This window comes from Ixodes scapularis, unplaced genomic scaffold (genome assembly GCF_016920785.2).
Source record: "Ixodes scapularis isolate PalLabHiFi unplaced genomic scaffold, ASM1692078v2 PGA_scaffold0__279_contigs__length_252992795, whole genome shotgun sequence".
NCBI lineage: Eukaryota > Metazoa > Arthropoda > Arachnida > Ixodida > Ixodidae > Ixodes > Ixodes scapularis.
This window is the reverse complement of record NW_024609835.1, coordinates 105,869,050-105,889,981: the sequence shown is the minus strand read 5'-3', so window position 1 is coordinate 105,889,981 and position 20,932 is coordinate 105,869,050. Positions and strand designations below refer to the sequence as shown.

The 20,932-nt window shown below is 43.9% G+C and overlaps 1 protein-coding gene across 1 annotated transcript in view; it reads right to left on the bottom strand.

Annotated features, from left to right (window-relative positions):
- Nucleotides 1-406: 406 nt before the first annotated feature.
- Nucleotides 407-20,932, bottom strand: part of LOC8027105 (methionine--tRNA ligase, cytoplasmic) — a 39,083-nt gene continuing 18,557 nt past the window's right edge. The window contains exons 15-21 of the mRNA XM_029990976.4: nt 17,287-17,420; nt 9,847-10,058; nt 6,166-6,270; nt 5,000-5,177; nt 2,775-2,864; nt 1,820-1,927; nt 407-635 (exon numbers count right to left, since the gene is read on the bottom strand). Of these exons, the coding sequence (XP_029846836.2) occupies nt 480-635; nt 1,820-1,927; nt 2,775-2,864; nt 5,000-5,177; nt 6,166-6,270; nt 9,847-10,058; nt 17,287-17,420 (983 nt within the window). The 3' untranslated portion in view covers nt 407-479. The remainder of the gene's footprint in view (nt 636-1,819; nt 1,928-2,774; nt 2,865-4,999; nt 5,178-6,165; nt 6,271-9,846; nt 10,059-17,286; nt 17,421-20,932) is intronic.

The following is a 20,932-nucleotide window of genomic DNA, read 5'->3' as shown; positions in this document are numbered from 1 at the left end:
ATGCTTCACCTCAATCCAGACAGAGAAAATAACTTGCAGGCACTGTTGGCCAACATGACAAGAGCAGCTTTTTGGCAACCAAAACTCTCAAAGCACTTTTTTTTTTTTAACGGGAGTGTTCGCGATTTGTATTTTACTGGGACAGGGCCCTTGCGCTTGTTTTTGGTTGGGGTTACCTTTTGGTGCTGTTTACAAAGCACTACTTTGCACTGCCCAGATATTGCAAATGTCGGCTGTACACATGCTTTGCGTGTCATCCATTCTATGCTTAAACCCGGTGCAGCGGTTTCCAGGATGGAACTCAGACTTGTGTAACAGTGTAATTATAATTAGCACACAGTTCTCTCTCCCGCTCCCTTTACCACTGTGAAAATCCCCCTTGAAAAACCAAGCACAGAATCTCGAATGTACGTCGTCGTCTTGTTTTATTTTATGTGCCGAAATAAATAATGTATTGGTTCTCGCAGAGCAAGCTTGAGTCATTTTTTTTTCTTCTGAGGCTGACGCTTGGGCTCCTCTGGCTCCTGTCCCAGGGACAGTGCGAGCTGCTTCTTGAGCTCCAGGAGGCAGGCCACTTCCTTCTCGACGGTCGCCTTGTCTGCCTTGGCCGCCTTGAGCTCCCGCACCTTGTTTCCCTGTTGGAGAGGTCTTTTAGCAACCTGCCAGTGATGCTTTAGCCCCTTTGATACTAATCACGAGTGTCACTTGCACCCTTCATTATGGACCAGAAAGCCCTATCACGAGGCTGGTTTGAGCTTTTGTACGCTCTCTGGCAGATGGCAGCACTACCACAATTGCTCCGCCCCTTTCAGCTTATTTTGTTTACGATTTTCACCTATATTCGTCACATTAAGAAAAAAAGAAAGTTTTGCACATTATTCATGTGCTGAGCGAAATAGTTCTTACAAGATCTGGTTATTGAAGGAAGAACACGCTCCAGGCAATAACAATGCTAACCTAAGGTTATATAGATTACATTTTTGCTCAACACATGAAAGGGGAAAATTAGTAACGTCCTGTGAGGAGCTGGACTTTTTTTACAGCGGAGCTGTTAAGGGTTAGGCTCCTCAGGATCGTGTCAGTCGACACAAACCTACCTGGACAACTACCGCCATCTATAAGCGACGGCGGCAAGCACACAACCAGTGTGGTTTCCGCCATCGCTCGTAGATGGTGGCAACCTTTCCAGCTATCGTAATAGAATGGGTAGTTGGGCACGTTGGTGGGAATTCATCGTAGGAAACAGCGCGAAAAACAGAAGCACACAGTGTATCGAGTACAGCTCCGCTAGTCTTCCTTCTTCACGAGAGTGAAAGGAAAGGAGACCTCAATGCAGAGGTCTGCTTTAGCCAAAATAAAAACAGAATTTTATATGAAAGTGACAAGTGCTATACCGATTCCAATAGCGTAATGTCACTAGTACCACCTCTCCGATGACTAGAAAACTAAAATAGCTGCAATTTGCACAAAAATTAAAGGAAACATTTACTCAGCCTCCAGATGTTGTTTGTTCCTCTCCACCTTCCTGAATATTTCTAACAATAGCACACAGTGAGAAATTGATTGGACACGTTTGATGACCAGAAATTAATAGTGAGAGCACCAAACAACATTTTTGTGCAAAATATCAATTTTAAATAAAATTTTGTGCCATGTTATACAAAAAGAAATAAAAATGGAGTATGCAATGGGTTTAAGACGAGTGGTCTAAAGGCACGAAGAGAGCGGCTCCACCATGGAAGGAGGCCAAGGCGATGCCTGAAAGCAGATTTCCTTGCACCTATTCCTTCGTTTCAATGGAAGGTACTTGGAGCCTCACCTGGTTTTGAACACACCGGGCAAGCTCCTCCGGAGTCTGGGAAACGTCCCCTGAAGCCTTGTTGGCATTTTCGTGGTTGACCTCGCCATTCTGGGTCCCATTCACAACCTGGAATTGTTGGTGCCTGGGATATACCTAACACTGCCGGTAACAACTTTTTGATGGCAGATATAATATTGTCTAGCACTCTTGTTCGAGGCAAATTTGTGATTACTAAGACAGTTCATACATAAATTTTATCATTGTTAGTTACTTTCTGGTTTGCCAGTGATGACAACACCAATGGTTCAAAAAATGGCTGTGGCATGCCTATTGTGATGGTCAAAAACAAGTGTATGCATGGGAAATTTATACCCTCCTTCCCATACATTTTAGGGTTGCTACTTGTCTAAGAAATGCAGTTCTGGCTCGAGGATGAATGATGGGAAATAAATTATTATTATTATTACAACAATGGAAGGAACAATGATGGAGTACTGTATTTCGATAAATTATCGCACTTCTCATGAGGCATTGGAGCAGTTTTTGGCAAGATCAGATAGTTAGCCTGAAAAGAGTTTTAACATTTCCCAGGATGCGTTTAGGGCAACTGCAGGACCCAAAGAATGGACACAACACCTACATGCACAAAAAAAAAAGTAGTTTAGCATGAGCTTTAGTTACCACAAGTTTGACTGGTGGTGAAGTACACCCAATGGTCCTATATTGTCAGGGAGCTTGAAGGCAATTAAAAGGAAGGCCCGACATTTTCGGACCAGTGACATGCACTCTTGCCTAACCTATGTGGATAGTACCTGCTCGGCGCAAGTTTATTAGAAACAAACTCGCACAAAACAAAAGTAAGTAGGTACACAACTGCTTCATTTTGTCAAATAACACTAAGCTATGCATATTTCAATAACAGATACCCATATCTTTAAAGAACATAATGAAACGAGGATCTTCAGTTGCAAACCTTCTTCTCGGGAGTTGGACTCTTTCCTTCGAACCTCTTCTTCAATGTGTCGAGGGTGGATTGCTCTATCTTCTTGAAGAGTGGGACCGGCTAGAATAGAACAGAATTGGCGTTATTTATACTTATTTCTGCCGATTTAGATTCCTTCCGAATCTAACTGCCGCAAAAAGTTTGGACAGCCAAGGAGCAGTCAGCAAACTGGCTGCAACAAATACTTGTCTGGCAGTATCACCCTTTTTATCTCATAGCTTCTTCCGAAACTAGAGATGCGAGATAGAACTTCACATTGTGCTCTTGGCTGTTTTTGCCATTTTGCCAACTGATTTCCATATGACTTCAGGGATCACAACCCCGAAAAGTCTGCGTGCCTCTGGGTGGTCAACTTGCTCGAAACAACCGAGCCAAAGTCTTACTTGAGACTGTCTGAAATACCAAAGTGCTGCGAAGACAAGAGCGTCTGGAGGCCGGACTCTGCATGCCCTAGCAGCACTTTCCTTGGCACTACCTCGGGAGAGGTTCTTACTCAATCTGTTCTGAGCAAGCCAACACTGGCTTAGTGCTGTCGGCTCAGTGTTGTGGACAGGTCAACTTCAACCTTAAAAGACACTATTTTATTGTCATTAAATTGATTCAGAGTTGCCAAATGTCCAATTCGAGGTAAGAAAAAAAAAAGAAGGAAATTCGGATAGATCAAGTTTTACAGAGGTTCAAATTTAATAAGTTCCCAAACCCAGAATAGAATAAACTTGCAGAATGCATTAACACTGCACAGCCCTCGTGCACATAAAACTGTTGAGCACTCTGAAATGTTGTAGAAGGGTCTAGCACCAGCCTAGGAAAGTGTCTTGGGTGCATAAGTACTATCGGGGAAAAATGAAATGCGAACAGAGGAGCGCGTGGCTCGCGGTACAGGCTGCGCCGCCTGGAAGTGAGCCTAGGAGCGAGGGTGTGTGGCCTACTTCGATGTGTTCACGCCCCTCCCTCTGCGCTCCCCAAGCTTCAGCATTGTGCCACTAAGTGCGCTGAAAGCTATCACCGCTATCTTTGCTGGCTCAGCGCGTGCGGTGCAAAGAAGCTCGCCGCACTCGCCGAGCAGGCAAAGATAGCGGTGACAGCTTTCAGCGCACTGAGAGGCGCACTGCCGAAGCTGGGGGAGCGCCAATCAAGGGGCGTGAACACATCGAAGTAAGCCCCGCACCCTCGCCCCTAGGTTCACTTCCAGGCGGCGCAGCCTGTACCGCGAGCCACGCGCTCCTCTGTTCGCATTTCATTTTTCCCCGATAGTACCACTGTCTCCCCTGAACAACAGTGCAGAAGGTACCCACGCTCCAAGCCCAGAAATGCCTTGGTTGCTACCATGCTCAACTCACTCTTTCCAGAGCTACATATGCTCACGCACTTCTCTAAGTCAACTTGACCCGACATATTACAGCAAAGGCTGCTTAAACTATGTTGTTGAGCTTCCATGTGTGTGCCAATTAATGCTCAGAACTCAAAAAGGTGCCAATAGCTTCAAAGAAGAAGATAAAGATACAGTCGAATCTCATTTATTCAGACTTGAGGGGGACCGAAAATTTGTTTGAATAAAACAAAGTTTGAAAGAAACGCATAGGATGGGACCTGCATGTTAGTTTGAATTATCCGCAAGTTAGAATTAACGAGATCCAACTGTATTAGGTACCATGCCCTGAAATCCACAATTTGGTGGCGTCTTCCAAAAGCAAGGTTATTTGAACCACCTCACACTTTACCATACATTGAAGAGTTCAAGGAGCAACAACAGAACAAGCTCTTTTCAGCAATCGGGAGACCACACTCCGTTTCACCTTATGGGGACCACGGCGGACGCTACGAGCCATCCCAGAAAATTTAGCATTGCGAGCGTATAGCATGACTGCACACCAAGTGAGTTGCTGCATCAATCCCAAGAGACGCTCACATGGCATTGGATGGGCTCCAATGACTCCTAGAGTCCCCCACGGCCCATTGTAAGGCGAGATGGAGTATACAGTTGAACCTCAATTTAACGAAACCCGATTTTATGATTTTCCCGATTTAACACACAAATTTGGATTCCCCATGCAGCCTAGGCCCGAAAAATGTCTTTTTGGATTTTACGAAGTTCCTGATTTAACAAAATAATTAGCGGGTCCCGGTGACTTTGTTAAATCGAGGTTCAACTGTAGTAGTATCTCATTATTAAACCAATGAGCATGAATACATACTTTGTTGATTTGGTGGCCTGCTTTCAAAAGAGGAGCGAAGTGTGGCTCCAGCTGGAACAGGGGGATATTGAGCTGATGCCTCAGGGCTTCGCTGGTCTCTGGCATGAAAGGCTGCAGCAGCCCAGACAGCAGGCAAGCAATGTTGGCCGACAGGCCGATGACCGTCGCTGAACGCAGCCTGCAAGTTGCAACAGGTGGCACAATCAGTGAGATGGTACGGAGCACACCGTTTAATTTTTTTTACTTATTTTTTTGGATGATGCAAGTCATTGTCATTGGTATAGCGACAAGAGCCCGGTTTGTCTGAAAAACCTCAGCACTGCTCATACCAATCAACTGGTCTTTCTAGGTTAAAAACCGTACAGCTCTTGATACAAAAAATAGTTGAAAGAATGGCATTCATTCCCCAAATCCAGCAGGATAACCCCAGTGCTCATTCAACATGGACCAGGACACACCTTATCACCAAGAGCGGTGATATAGATGTCCCAAAGCAAAAAGGGCTTCCATAAATAATGCGACACTAGGATCTTTGTGACAATCCCAACTGTCAATGCGACAAAACTTTCAGCTTTTCCACTCTGGTGAAGAAGAAAGAGCGGAGCTCTTTCTTCTTCACCAGAGTGGACAAGAACAGAAGCTTCAGCGGAGCTGTAGCTTCTGTTCTCGGCGGTGGCTTTCCAGGCGAGAGATCCGCTCTTCTTTCGCAAAAGAATCTGAAGTGGTTGACGCAGTAGAACTTTAAGCGATAGCGGCCTCGCGGCGATTGCGGAACCATTTGCGCTGCTGCGCACATCGCCGCTCGTTCCGTTCCCGCTCTTCCTCCAAAGAAAAGTTGCCACCATCTATGAGCGACGCAGCAACCAGAGTGCCATGTCAACATTTGTTTGGCACCGGACACAATTCCGGAGAAACTAGCCGTTAACAGCTCCGCTGTAAAAAGAATAAAAAATAAAAGGCAAGAAATAATGTCTGCAATTATGGCATTAGACCAGTTGAATGACCCACATGACCTGTGCAGAGAAACATGCCCTAAATGTCTCTTCAATCATGCCAAATCAGTGCTGTCAGGTGTTTGCCTAGCAGGCCCGACTTGTCAATGCTCTTGTACACAGTTGCAAACTCCTTCAGCTTGTCCTCACGACCCGAGTTCACAGCAGACTCACTTCTGTGCGGGAGTGCCTTTGACGAGCTCCCAGGGCTTGTTGAACTGGATGTACTGGTTGCCCACTTTGCTGACACTCAGGATGCACCGGATGGAATCCCGAAGCCTATATCACCAGAAATGAAATGAGGACACTGGCATTACAGTCGTAATCTGCTAGCCGGCAATTCAAGTCATGGGCTTTGATTTTATTCACTTTTTCTCAATCTCATCTTCTAGTCATTCTGGTTCCACCTTATTCATCAGGTTGACTACTATGGGGAATACAGGAATTCCCCATGGTGGCAGGAGGCAATTCCTACGCATGCAACTGACTGCTGTTGCCACAATGAGCCCTTACAGTTCTTTGGTTAAGACTCTTAAAAAACATGAATAGCTACCTACAACACTTGTTTTTAGAGCCTGCATTGAAAAAAAAAAAGGTTAAACTGAGCTTCTAGATTTTTTCGCTCAGAATTTTGTCAACCAGGTCTTTTACATTCACAATGATTTCAAAGAGAGTGTAGCCAAGTGAGTTTGGACAAACCGGCAGTCGGAGATATTTGCTACTTTTGCAAGATCACTACGCCTCAGCAAACGAAGGCGAACATTAGAAAAGATAAACATAAGAGGAAAATTTCCTTCAATACAAGACAAAACTAACACAGACAGTTTTGCACTTCCAAGCAAACCCTGAACAGATTATGCAAAGGTGCAATCCGCATGTGTTTGAGATTTCATCTAAATGCCAAAAATTTTACTGTGTGGGTTGTATACAACACAAGTAAGTTGCATACAAGCACAACTTGTATACAACTCACTTAAGGCACTTGGTCTGAGCACCTTTGATTGTTATGATACTTTTGCCTGAGCTGTGGAAAATTTGTATGGTATTTGTTCATTTCTTTTTTTTCTCTTTTTCTTTTCCTCTTTGCTTTTTCACCTATTTGCACATACTTTCTTTTAGGTACAAAACTTTAAAGTATAAAACAAAGAGGACGAGGACAGGAACAGGACATCTTTCATGAAAGATGTCCTGTTCCCTCCTCGTCCTCTCTGTTTTATACTTTCAACTTTTGTATCTATTAACCAACACGCTCGTTTCCAATTGTAAATTTCTTTTAGGGGTGCGCGAATACTCGAATATATGAATTCGAATCGAATAGTAAGTTCCCGAATAATTCAATTCGCAAATCGAATTCCTAGTATTTAATCACTCGAATATTCAATATATTCGGCCAAAGACGCGCGGTCGGCGCGGAGCTCACAAAAGAGCCGTTTTTTCTCCCGATGTTTGCGACATGTTAGACAGACCATGCAAGAAACACCTTTTGGTCCTACCATTCCACAAAAATCTAACGCGCAGGTTAGAAAAAAGAAAAGTAACGAACGCCAGAAACTTCATAGCATTCAGATTTACTCATGATCGTGACATAATCTAACTTTGAATCACAACTAAAACATTCCGTTTGCACCGCTTCCAGAGAGGAATTGTTGGGAGGCCGGAATTCCGCGCCATGTCTAATTCTTGTCATAAGTAAAAAGTGCCGATGTACTGTAGAAAACACTTGCTACACTCACAGAAACCGGCGCCTGTAAGATCACAAAAAGAAAACCCCGTCAACCATGCCGATGAAACCAGCTGAGTTGTCGTCGTTCTTTTGGAACCGCAAGCCGCAAATTCTGATTCGAAATGAAACGGAATGGAAAAATAGTGTGCCTAGATTTGAGAGGGCTTCCAATTAGTCGATAGCTGCGTTTGAATTACGAACTGCGAGAAGGTTACGAAAAAAAAAAAAAGGGACGAAAGCGTCGATTGGGCAGACATCATCGCCCTTCCGTTTGCTCGCTTACGACCAATCTGCGCAGGAGCAGTCTCTGTGGTTTCAGTTTTGCTTACTCCCTCTTTTAAATCTAGGCTCTCTAAAACAAGATAACTGGACGGAGGGATGGATGCATAGCGGCAGTTGGGCGGTAACTTGTGCCACCTAACCACTCTTTTTTTTACTTCAGATTATATTGTTTAATCTTGTTTACTCAGATTTAACAGCTATCTGTTTATTTATATAAAATAAACTCCCGGGTGCCCTTTTTCTTTCTCAAAATTGAGACCAAATATCACAAAATGCCCAAAATGACCCTTTTCTGAGATATACAAATATAAAAAAAAAAAGAACATGTTGCAGGGTTGGGTTATGCTTTTAACGAGAAAAAAAGGCACGTGCGGCTGTAACTTTGGGTTTTTCGTGATGCTTAGGGTAGATACTAGATAGATTATGTTTGCGCCACTAAATTGGATCTTCAGTGCCCAACGTTCATCAGCAGCTGCTTTTCTTTTTTTTTTAGCAGTATTTTTATACATTAAATTTTTCGTTTTTACGAGATGCATATTCTGCACCACGCACATACTCCGCACATATATGATAACCTCATTCACAGCACACATTTAAAAATTCCTATAAATAAAATCTTCATTCGATATTCGGCTTTTTTTTATTAACTCGATTTGGTATTCGATTCGAAAACTACTATTCGGTATTTGCATACCCCTACTTTCTTTGCTTTGTTTCCTTTTGTGCAGCATGCTAAAGGTGTCATGCTGCTTGTGGGCACGCTATAAATAAATAAATAAATAAATAAATAAAAATAAATAAGACTACCCAATCAATATTTTGCCACAGCATCACATATATTGTTAATAAAGTAAAAAAATGCAACTGCTTGAAACAGAAACCGAAACTGGACTGGGGAGGAAGAAGAAATATAGAGAAGGAGAGCATTGCCAAAAATCATGTAACTGTGCAATTTTTTTTTTTCTTCATTTAACATATTTGCAGCTTTTTAGAAACCATGAAAAAATGGGTACCATTTTTTTTTCTATTTTTAATATTGAGTGTGTGCCCTCGATGACCTGCGACTTTGATTACATTTGGTGGCTGTGTCTAAACCATAGAAAACGGCACGTGACGACGAAGAAGAGGATGACCGTGACTCAAACCGGCCAGTTCTCGATCGGCAGTTTTCGGGCAGCAAGAAAACAAATTTCGAGCAGTAAATTGTGTTCTGGGTAATCGGGCTCTCATGTGTCATGTACAAGTAAAAACCTTGGCGAGCACAAATACCCTGTCAGCGTCCCTTTAAACACCGCTTTAATGCCGAGACCAGGGAGGGTTCCTCCGCCATTAATAGAGAGATAAAAAGATTGAAAACCCATTCTCTATCAAAGCGGTTTCCAAATGGGGCTTTGCAAACCCTTTGAAATCCGCGAAGGCATCCTAGGGGTTTGCAAGGCCCTGCCTCATCAGTGAAGTCTGGCAATAAAAGTTGTTTTTTTTTCAGATGGAGAAAAAACATTCAAATTTTTTGGCAAGTTTTCTCTTATGTATGCAAATTAGAGAAGTCTACTTCACACTAGCCCTTAGCTATGTCCATTTATTGAATCATTATCATAGTTAACCTGTACTGTTCACTTCCCCTCAACATGAACAGGGTCCTCCATCATCTCCGCCGATCCACAAGGGGTCCGTGAAAACCAGAATGGTTGAGAACCAGTGCTCTTATCAGATTGCAGGCTCCTCAGCCAGGAGTTCATCCTGTCAAACGGAGATCTATAGACAGGAATTTTGCCTCAAGACTGTGGCTAAGAAGAGCAGCAGCTTTCGGAGAGTGTTAGGCCTGTAACAAGGGGCAGTCTATGTCGTACCTGACTTTGTCCATGAGGCTGACGTAGTGCTCGACCAGTGATGCCACCTTGGCAATGACCACCTTGTCCTCTTCCAGGAGCTGCAGCTCGGGCACAATGCCCCCGAAGTTGTTTGAGAGGAAGGTCAGTGCTCGATTGATGAAGTTGCCCAGGTTGTTGAGCAGTTCCGAGTTGTTCTTCATGAGCAGGTCATTCCAACAGAAACTGGTGTCCTAAGAGACACGGAAAATGGTGCTCTTGTTATGGCACATTTCCCTACTAAAGCGTGCGGGATGTTTCACCAAACAACCCACATTTTTGTGCAAAAGCTATGCATTGCACAAAAATAAGATAGACACTTTTCTAGTTATGGTAAGAAAGGCCCATTTATTGAGGTACGTAGCACTTGGAATAATTAAGCTTTTAATTATTTTTGCATAACTAACTTCTTTATTAGTAAAAATAAACACATACAATACTTTGTCTCATCCTACGGTGGACTAAAGCCCAATGCTACAGGTCGCCGGTTCGAATCACGAGCCTGTTAGAAACCACGAGGTATATTTGCTGTGTCGTACGTATCAGTGCGCCAAGATGCGTCACATGGAGACAAGTTTTTGTCTGCTTATCGAACCCTTGCGTCAGCTCTCTTTCCTTGCTACTACTGAAGACTACTGAAGGCATTAAATATCGCCTGGAAGCGATGCGGCAAAGAGAACCCGGGATCAGAACCAGTGACCATTAAGAAATGGAGATGAGCCGAATCGAGTGTTCATGATTAGATTGGATTGTTAAGGCTAAGGCGAAACCACTTTATGTCAGCATTGTCTGCGTGGCCTTCAACTTCTACATGTTTACGTAATATGGTCACAAATGTTTATGAAACTAAATATCATGTATGTTAACTTCACCAATATAAAATAGCACGCTATCACAACAGAGAACCAGATGTGTAAGGTCGGTGCTCTTCGTACTCTGCATATCGGAATTTCTCTCGCGCACTCTTTTGCAATGCAGATGCAAGCAATTCTGAGGTAGTACTCTGCCCACCAGCAGAGCACTAGCTCAAAGGGTGAGACGGAGTACAGTTCCAATTAGAAAACTGTTAGGCATCATAAAAGACCACTAAATTAGTCAATTATTAAAATTTCTTGTAGTGTGTGCATCGTTTTTTCTGAATCCCAAAAATGCACCTGACCTTGATGTGCCCCCATAGTTTTACTTTTTCTCCCACTAGCACTTTCAATCCACCAGCCTTAATTGTGCCTGCAGTAACACAAACAGTAATGTATGCACAGCACCATGCTTCCCATGCATCCTTTACCTCTCCTTCTATAGAGCACATAGCCAGCTGGAACTATTGGTCCATGTTTATCTCGCTGGCTTTAATCCCCAAAGCTTTCAGTCAACTATACAAGAATAATTCTGCAATTGCAAGCACCGTCTGTTCTTACAAGCTTTTTAGATTACCCTTTTGCAGACAAGTATATTTTTTTCAAGACATGTCTCAGTGAGTGAGCCTTTTTCCAAAGGGATAATACAAGAAATAACTCAACCGACATTTTTTTTAAGTGTTTTATGCAGCCTTTTTTCTGAAAAAAATCATACATGGGTAAATTACTTCCATTATGTAATTTAATTACAATTACAGTTACTTTGCTCCAAAAGTAGTTTATCTACAATTACAATTACAACTACAGTAATCCCTTGTTATAACGAAGTCAACAGGACAGCGAAAAAATTCGATAAAAACGCGGGAGCCATAAAAAGAGTAACAGTACCCTTGAAGTACACAGGAAGTGTGGAAGGCTTTTACAAATATATATTCAATGAAACGAACCTTGCTTATTATCCAGGCTTACTGAAACATGAAAAAAGACGGGCGATCAGTTCGCCGGGCGTTTTTGCCAGGCATTAAAAAAACCTCCCCCAACTGCCTCAAGCACCGCCTGAGGCTGTCATCGCCGCTGCCGCACTCCACCTTGTTGCGAAGAAGACAAAGCATGTTTTGCGTTTCTCGTCAGTCGTGGGTACCTCTCGGAGTTCCTCATCCAATGGCTCTTCGTCTTTGCCCTGGCCACACGCGAGGCCCACGATCTCGGCATCCGTGACAGAAGCGACAACCGAGATGCCCGCATCCACAAGCGTGAACGAGCCGAAGTCGTCTTCGGGAGTTGCACCGACGATCTCATGCACGGTTCTGTAAAGGTCGTCGCAGATCTCGGTGTCATCCGCTGGTGCACCAAACACGCGTGCGGGAAAAGTCGTTGACAGAGTCAATGCCAGGATGTTGAATTGTTTCGCAATTTCCAACTTCTTCGGTCAACCACCTTCCTCCAGTTCTTCTGTTCCAGGGTCAAACACTTCTGCACAGCCTTCAATGAAGCAGGTTCAAAGCAGCTACTGTACACGCGGCAGACGGGCTGAGGTGCCTTCGCAACGTAGAACACGATATCAAAGACGCTGCCTCGAGGCACACGGAATCCGTAAATGCAGTGTCGACAAGCTGGAAAACACGTGCATCGCGACCACCAAGTACAGCCAAAGCTACAGAGGAGGGGAGAGCATACGCGCGTATGCTCTCCTCCATCTCCGTCTCACTAAAACCGTTTGGTACAGCCAAAGCTACAGGGGAGAGAGCGCTCTCTCCCCTGTAGCTTTGGCTGTACTAAACGGTTTTAGTGAGACGGAGTTTTTCTTTTTCTTTTCATAGATAACTTGGGACGGTGCTTCCAAAGAAGTGGGCGCTGGCAGGGGATGTGCTTCCCTAACTTGATTCCGACGGGGGCTGGGCCATGGGCACCACGGGCACCAGGGGCACCGTGAGAAATGTCAGAACTGTCGCTCAACACGCTGTCGAAGCTGCCGCATGCCTCTGCGTGCACAGAGCTCCCAAAGTGGCGATCTCCCGCCTTCTTTGCTCCCTTGACTTGACAAGTCGGAGTCGAGGGGCAGGTGCGTCGGGGCTCCAAAGAGGTGGGCGCGACAGACACTCCGCAAGCAAGGCCGCGCTCCTCACGCATTTATAACGGCAAAAGACGATATACATTTTGCAGCTACTGGCTTTTTGCGCACATCTTAGAAGGCTGGCAACAAAAAGAATAAAACAAACTGCGGAGAAGGGACAACAAACATTTCGTTTTCTTGCGCTGGCTTACATACTGTACTTTCGGTGGATCGTCCTTCGTATCAAGCATGTCCGGCCGTCGATACACTTAGAATAATCCGGTCCAAAATGCATGCATTGGGATCGGGACCGCGTCAAACTTGGAAAAATTAGATAATTTGCGAGGATCGTCCTTCGTAATAAGCATGTCCAGCCGTCGATACACTTTGAATAATCCGATTCAAAATGCATGCGTTGTGATCGGGACTGCGTCGAACGTCGAAAAATGCAATAATTTGTAAAAAGCGATTTTGTTATACCAAGTATAACGAAAATGTATGTGAAAAGTAATAGATTACAATTACAACTTACTTTTAAGAAGTAATGCAATTACTTTACAATTGCCTATTTCCGAAAGCAACCGACTTGGGCCCTATAACTTCAAACGACTGGTTAAGAATGCAACGCATTTATTCCTTGGCCCAATGTTTGATGAGGCTTAAATATCGCTGCATAAATCTCACGTATTGTACTTTCCTGTTGTGAATTTTGTTAAATTAATTATAGAACTTGACAGTTTGGGGTAATGAAGTCCAATATTTTTATATTTTCAATAAATAATAAAAACTTTCAGCCTTTCCATTCTGGTGAAGAAGGAAGACCAGTGAAGCTGTTATCTTTATGATATCTAGGACGATTTCTAGGACGACCTCAAGGACGACTTCAAGGATGACGCCTAGAGGACAATGTCTAGGATGACCTCAAAAACGGCGTCTAGGACAATCTCAAGGTCGACTTCTAGAACGACCCCGAGGACGACGCCTAGAGGATGGCGCCTAGGACGACCTAAGGGATGACAACTTGGACAACCTCAGGGACGATGTCTAGGAGAATCTCAAGGACAACATCTAGGACGACTTTGAGGACAACTTCTAAAATGATTCCTAGAGAAATTCAGCCTTTCCACTCTGGTTTTCACCAGAGTGGAAAGGCTGGAAAGGTTGCCGACATCTATAAGTGACGGCGGCAACCAGAACACCGGCAAGACGGTTGTCTGGTTGCCGCCGTCGCTCATAGATGGCGGCAGCTGTTCGGAGTTCCGTGCCGACATTTGTTTTCTTGCACACACGTTACTGGGGAAACTAGCCCTTAACAGCTCCGCTGTAATAAATTAGCTCATAAGACGCCAAACCACTAAAGTAAAATTGGGTTGACACATTTTTGTTAGCCAGGCAAATAGAAATGCGACAAATAGTATATCTGAATATTTTAACAGTGTTAATATAAAACTACAATCAACACGCGCTGATACGACCACATTCACATACAATTGTTTCATGATTTTGTAAATTATTTACACTGAGCTGAAATTATAAAGGCTCAGAAATACATAAGAACCGAATGAGGGCTCTCGAATCAATGGTGACAATACTCAAAGGTGCGAGGTCGGCCTCCTAAATGCTTATGCAAATAATATCTGGAATAAAACCAACAGGAAATAAACTTGGAAATAATACAACGAAACAAATATTCGTCAGGACTGGAAGGCGGACGTAAGAAACTGGCAATAAAAAGAAAACAAACTCCTCAAAGATTTAAAATCCCCCCCAACCTCAGCTGCAAGCTGGAGCTCAATTTTGTTTCTTTCAATATTTTCGAATGGTTACGCGATTGTTTTCTGCTTGCACCTCAGACGGCGCCACACGGAACCATTCAGGTAAGCTCCAAAACGGTTGTCTCTCAGCCCGCAGTGCAGGTAACAAAACAACAAACAATGCTATTTCTGTTGTGCGTCTGTGTGAGTGCTTGTCTATGTGTGCGAGTGTGTCACCGAGGGCTAGGCCGCTTGTGCGAGCACTGAGGCTTTCAGGGAGGTTCCGTCAGCACCAGTCTTTCAAAAGTAGTTGTAATTGTGCCTGAAATTGTGCAATTACTGAGGCTAGAAAGTAATTAAATTAAAATCCCTTTTAGCCAAAAGTATTTAATTACAATTATAAAGTAATTAAACAACAGTAATTCAATTACTGGAATTGTATTACAGTAATTCAATTACTGTAATTGTATTACAGTAATTCAATTACTGTAATTGCATTACTACCCAAGTATAATTGTCATGAACAAGCATCATAACGAGTGTCGTGAGCGTGTGACACGCTGGGAGCATTACAGACATTAAGATCATACAGTTTGAGTCCCTGGCACGGCTCAAACCTGGGTTGGTGCAGTGGCAGTCAGGTGCTACAGCCACTGAGCTACTAGCGCGGCTGGTCTGGATGTTTTTTTTATTTGAATGTAAAAGTGCTGGCGACAGTGGCAGGTTTTGGATAAATGATAAACAAAATAAATAAATGAATGAAATATATAAATAAATATAAATATAAATAAATAACACCAGTGAATATATTGATAAAATAATTAATAAACAAATGAATTGAATAGTTATATCCTAAAATAAACATTGTAATATCCCTCGAGATAACCCACCTAAAATCGAGAGAAAATTGGGTGAAAATAAGGAGTGGGCTATCTTTCGGTGTGAAATCGAGAAAAGTTGAAAAAATTATATTTTCAGATCACGCGTTCCGCCAAACATGTTATCGCGGCGGAAGGCAATGAAGCAAGGATGACTGTACTTCCCAGTCAGCAATGTTCGCTTTTATCCCACCATAGCTAATTAGACGCATTTACGCCAAGTGCACAAAGTGCTTCCAGCACTCTATGCAACTTTTTTTTTTTTCCAATTAATGTATTTGCACTTTTTTAGAAGCCAAAAAAAAAAAAGGTATCATATCTTTTTTCTTTTTAATATTCAGTGTGTGCTTTTAATGACTTACAACTTTGATTATATTTGGTGTGTGTGTCCAAACCATAAAGAACTGCACGTCACCACAGAGAAGAGAGTGACCTCAACTCAAAATGGCTAGCTCTCAAAAGACGGTTTTCGGGCGGAAAGAAAACAAATTTCGAGCTGCAGATTGTGTTCTGGGTAGTTGGGCTCTCATATGTTATGTACAAATAAAAACCCAGGCAAGCATAAATAGCTAGAAATAGGGGTGGAATACCTTTCGGGGGTCAGGCACCTCTCAGGATTTTACGGCAATATGATAAATAAATAGATTAGTAAAATTTATAAATACATAATTAATAATTTAATAAAAGAAATATACAAATAAAAAATAAATAATAAATAAAAAAATATAGCAAAAAAAAAAATAAAGAAAATAGATAACAAAAAGACTGGAAATCTAGCACCAACGACACACGGAGTGTCGTTTGTGCGGAACACGTTCTGGTGCTCTCTGGTCTTTGTCGGTAATTTTATATAAGCCTGTATAATTTTGTTCTAATCATCTATCGGGAGTACACACAATGTTTGCAAGCTGTCCAGGTTGAAAAGCATGAATGGAAATACTATTGAGGGCAAAACGCTGTCACCTTTCTTTCGTTTGGTTGAGGGTAGCGCTTGCATAAAGTGACTAATTTCAAAACTATAAATAGTCCCAGCGGAGCGAAAAAGCAGGGCGCAAATAAAATAATCATAGTTCCCCAAGCACGTAACAAATAATAGCCCCTCCCGGGGTGCACGCGATTTTGCATTTAGGCTGAAACTTTCAATTGTGTAATTGCCGCGGTGCATAATGCCATCATTTGGCAAAAAGAAAGGGGGGGCTTAAAATTGTGAAAATATAGTATATTAAAATTATTAATGACATTTGCAACAATATTTCTCAAATTTAAAATTTTTAGGTTGCAAAAGACAAATCAGTTTCTATAAGCAGACAAACCTGATGTGCCCCCCCCCCCTCCCCCTCAAAGGCAGGCATTAAAAGATATGCACATGCAAAAGGGGTCAGGACATGCCAAAAGGTGGTCTAGAGCATGCCTCCGAGTACATGCTTGTTTAGCTGCCAGTTGGTCCTAGGTATCCTTACATACAACAGTAAAAGTGTCTGAAAAACTTTCAGCCTTTCCACTCTGGTGAAGAAGGAAGAGCAGCGGAGCTGTAGCTTCTGTTCTCGGCGGTGGCTTTCCAGGTGAGTGATCTACTCTTCTTTCGTAAAGGAATCTGAAGCACTCGAGGCACTGTAGCTTTAGGTGACAGCTGTCTCTCGGCGGTTGTGGAGCCATTCGCGCTGCTGCGCACATTCATGCTCGTTCCACCCCCGCTCTTCTTCCTCCGAAGAAAGGTTGCCGCCATCTATGAACGATGGCGGCAACCAGTTGTCTAGTTGCCGCCGTCGCTCATAGATGGCAGTAGCTGTCCAGAGTTTGGTGTCATCATTTCTTTGCTGGTGGACACGTTCCTGGGGAATCTAGCCCTTAACAGCTCCGCTGTAAAAAGGAGAGGTGCACACCTGATGTTCAGGACGCTGGTACATGAGATAGAACCTCCAGACGTCAGCAGGAATTCCAGTGTCCTGAGCGTCATTTCCAAAGACTCCAATGCCCCGGCTCTTGGAAAACTTGGAGTCTTCGTAATTGAGATACTCTGCAGAAAGAAACAAGCAAAGATCATAATCTAAACCCTGAGACAAGGTGAAATACCTTTGCTCCTTGCAAGCAAAGATGTTCATTAGCTGACAACATAGTGCAGATAGTCTAACAGCGTGAGTGCAATGTTCAACTAGCATTGATAGAGAGGCTCTCATTACGCCATAGGCTGCTTTCAGAGGGAAAAAGCAGAATAACACAGTTACAATGGCTTCATAACTGAAGCTCATTCTCTTAACTGCAGCCACCACGTCTGAAAACATACACACGTCGTCCAATCTGCTTTCAAAAAACAAAGCTAGCCTCTGATCTTAAACAAGTCTGGAAGAAATAGTGATAGGAGGGAAGCTCCAAACAGCAATATACACAAGCTTCAGCCCACGAGAAGTCTTCATCCGGACCACGCATGGCTATTTGTAGTAGTAGACGAAGTTATTCACTATGTTTGGTGACACCAGGAAAGAAAGAAGCTCTTCTTTTGACTTCTTTAATAACACAGCACCTCTCAGCATGTAGACTTTCATTTTATAGATACAGTACCCAACGTTGTTCATTCAGAAAACCATATTACGTGGGCAGTTCCTGCCAAGTACCAATTTGAACCTAAACTTAAAAAATAAATTTCTTTTGTATATTGGCTTCGGGAGCACTTGCAGAGTTTCCAGTGTGGTAGAAGTCTGTGAGGGACTAAATAATGAACAAAAATCTTTAACACTTCATGTATCTGTTCATTGGACACAGGTTTCAGAAATCCTTTGTTCTGTAGAGAGCCCCTAGCTAAGTTTAAAGACGTTTTGAAAATGCAGGACTTCAGGTAACCGAACTGTGAAACTAGTTTCTTTGCATCCTCTTGTACAATTCACAATGATGGTTGTGCCATAATTATTGATTGACTACATGTTGGATCCTTCTGACAAATGTGTTTAAATCCGGTAGCTTTAGGGGTGGGTGGTGCTCTGGTTCGGGTGGTGCGCCTAGGGGAGGGTTTTGTATGGTGTCAGCGGTGGCCGGGTGCTGATATTCCGTTATTTAATAATGCGACGTTGATTTGAGAAGCAAGTGAAATAGCGTTTATTATACTAGATTAACTTCTGATTACATGGTCTCTTTTGCGTGCGTATACGTGGCGTGCCTCTGGTCGTTCTGTGAGAGGTTTCTTCCCACGCAGGCACAAGCGGTGTCTTCTTCACAGGCAGGCGCTATGGCGAAGTTCAGTTCACGCTCTCGCGGAGCGTAAACAAGCTGGGCCCGCAACCCCGTGCGCTCGCAAAAGTCACATATTGAGGATCCATTACAGATCTCGCTGAGGCAAGACAAAAAAGTAGATAAACGAGCTGGGCCAAGCTAACAATGGCAACAGATTACGTCACACTATTCTCTCTTTGTGATGCTGCATGCGCTTCCGTTCAGCACTACCCAGATACAAAGCATTTGCGCTGAAGTTTCTGGGTCACCAAAACAGGGGAAGTGCGCTTTCCTGCCCTTTCCACTCCCCCTCGTTCCATACGCTCTTTCTACACCACCTGTTTCTGCTCCTCTTTTACTTGCCCCTTCCTACCCCTCTCTGCTCTGCACGCTTCTTCACGCCACCTGCTTCTGCTCCTCCCCTTCCTTCATGCTGGGCCTGTACCTCAGTCAGCAGTACACTCGGCTTCCACGCTAGTGACCGGGGTTCGATCCCTGGCACTGTTCACCGTTTCTTTCAAGATTGCTCAGTGATTATGGACTCACCGACCTACACATTTTGTGCTTACGTGGCTCCTGAGGTTGGACAACCATATGAAGCTACCACTTTAAGAAAAAAGTGTACTCTCATCCCCCTTTGCTATTCCCTCACTCCTTATTCTCCCTAGTTGTGACCACCACTCTTTGTTGCCCATTTTCCACCCAGCCCTCGTCGCCAGACCCTCCGAGCTGTGGCACTCTAACACACTTACCACCAAATTCACAACCTCAACCTAATTGAGGGGCCCCTCCACTTCCTCAAGGAAGGCGCGAGGGCCGTTGCTGGGCCAATCGCAAGAAGCCTAGGCCACCTATCTGTCGTCGCGATTGACCAGTGCAAGCCCTTGTGCCTTCCTTGAGGAAGTGGAGGGGTGCCTCAATTGGAGTGAGGTTTCTGAATTCGGCGGTTAACCACCAATTTCTAATGCAGAATTGTGTTCTTAGTGAAGCTAATTTAGGTCTAACCTTGAAAAAAGTGAGTGAAGCGTGATTGCCTGCCGAACACCTGGGCCACAAACTGCACCCATCCACACAGTGAAAAACATTTAAAAAGAAACAAAGAAAAAGAAGAGGAAATTGAAAAAAACAGGAGGGAAGACTCCAAGATGCGTCGAGAAGACTTTTTCAGCTCTAAAAGCTTCAAATACAAGAAACAAAAAAAAGCTTGACGTACACCTAAGCACTTCTTACGAGTTGTGCATGCGAAAGCACGAGTGTCATACTTCCACTCCCTTATTTCGTCAGCAGCGTATTCGCATCGACGGCAGATCGCGCGCTCTCTTCGCCGCTCTGACCTTGGATGCTTCGTTACCCTCGAGCGGACAGTGTGGACGTGCAGAGCCATGGGGTGGCCGTCGGTGAAACTGACACCCAGCGGCCAATGAGAACCTTGTTCCTCGAAACTATGATGCGCACCAGCCAATGGGACCAAAGGCGAAATCCATCAGCTTCCCTCCGCTCCTTTTGGGATCGAGGAAACCAGGTGCCGTTGTCTAGGCTTTTCGCGTGGTTTCATAGCTGGGAGCTAGCTTCACTTGGAAGAAAAAATTTAAGGTGCCGTTTGGCATGGCTTCAAAGCTAATAATGTCAGCTTGCTCCATGGGGCCGTTAATGCTTTCGCATTAATAAAGGGTACAAAAGAAGGATGTGGCAACACCAACACAGCATCGCCTGCCTGGAAGGCCAAGACTGGAGTTGTTGTCCCCCGTGTTCCTCATAAAACAAAATTCTGTAATTGATTAAGAAGTCTAAATAAAACTGCACTCTTTTTTAAACGTAAAGTATGTTTTGGGGGAGGCCATGCAGGAAAAGACACACAGGCATAAAAAAAAGTTAGCAGTCTCGCGTCAATCCAGAGCACAGTCAGAGAGACAGCTGTGACATGTCACGGCAAATTCGTCAGGCATCGGCGTCACATTCATGCACCGTAGGGTCTTACGGCGGGGCCTTGTGGCTCCGTTCTGATGAGCATGCACTTCACAGCCGTCCCTGCAACGAACGACGAGACGCGTCAACGTTGCCGCCAGCGCGTCTTTCAACGTCTCTCACCAAGCTCAACGCTAGTGCCTGGTGAGCGAAACAAAGGTGCACATTCTGCCCAGCGTTGGTCTGCCACTTCGCGTCATACACTCGTCAAGCTTTGGCGCATTTGCCGCTCGGGGTGGCTCGGGGGTCTGCCAATGATGACGTGATGTGCAAGCCTGGTCTTCTAGGCGGTATCGGATGAATGGATATGTCCAAACCCTCTCAATTGGGCAGGAGCTTCCGCCACCTAGCTGAAGCTTT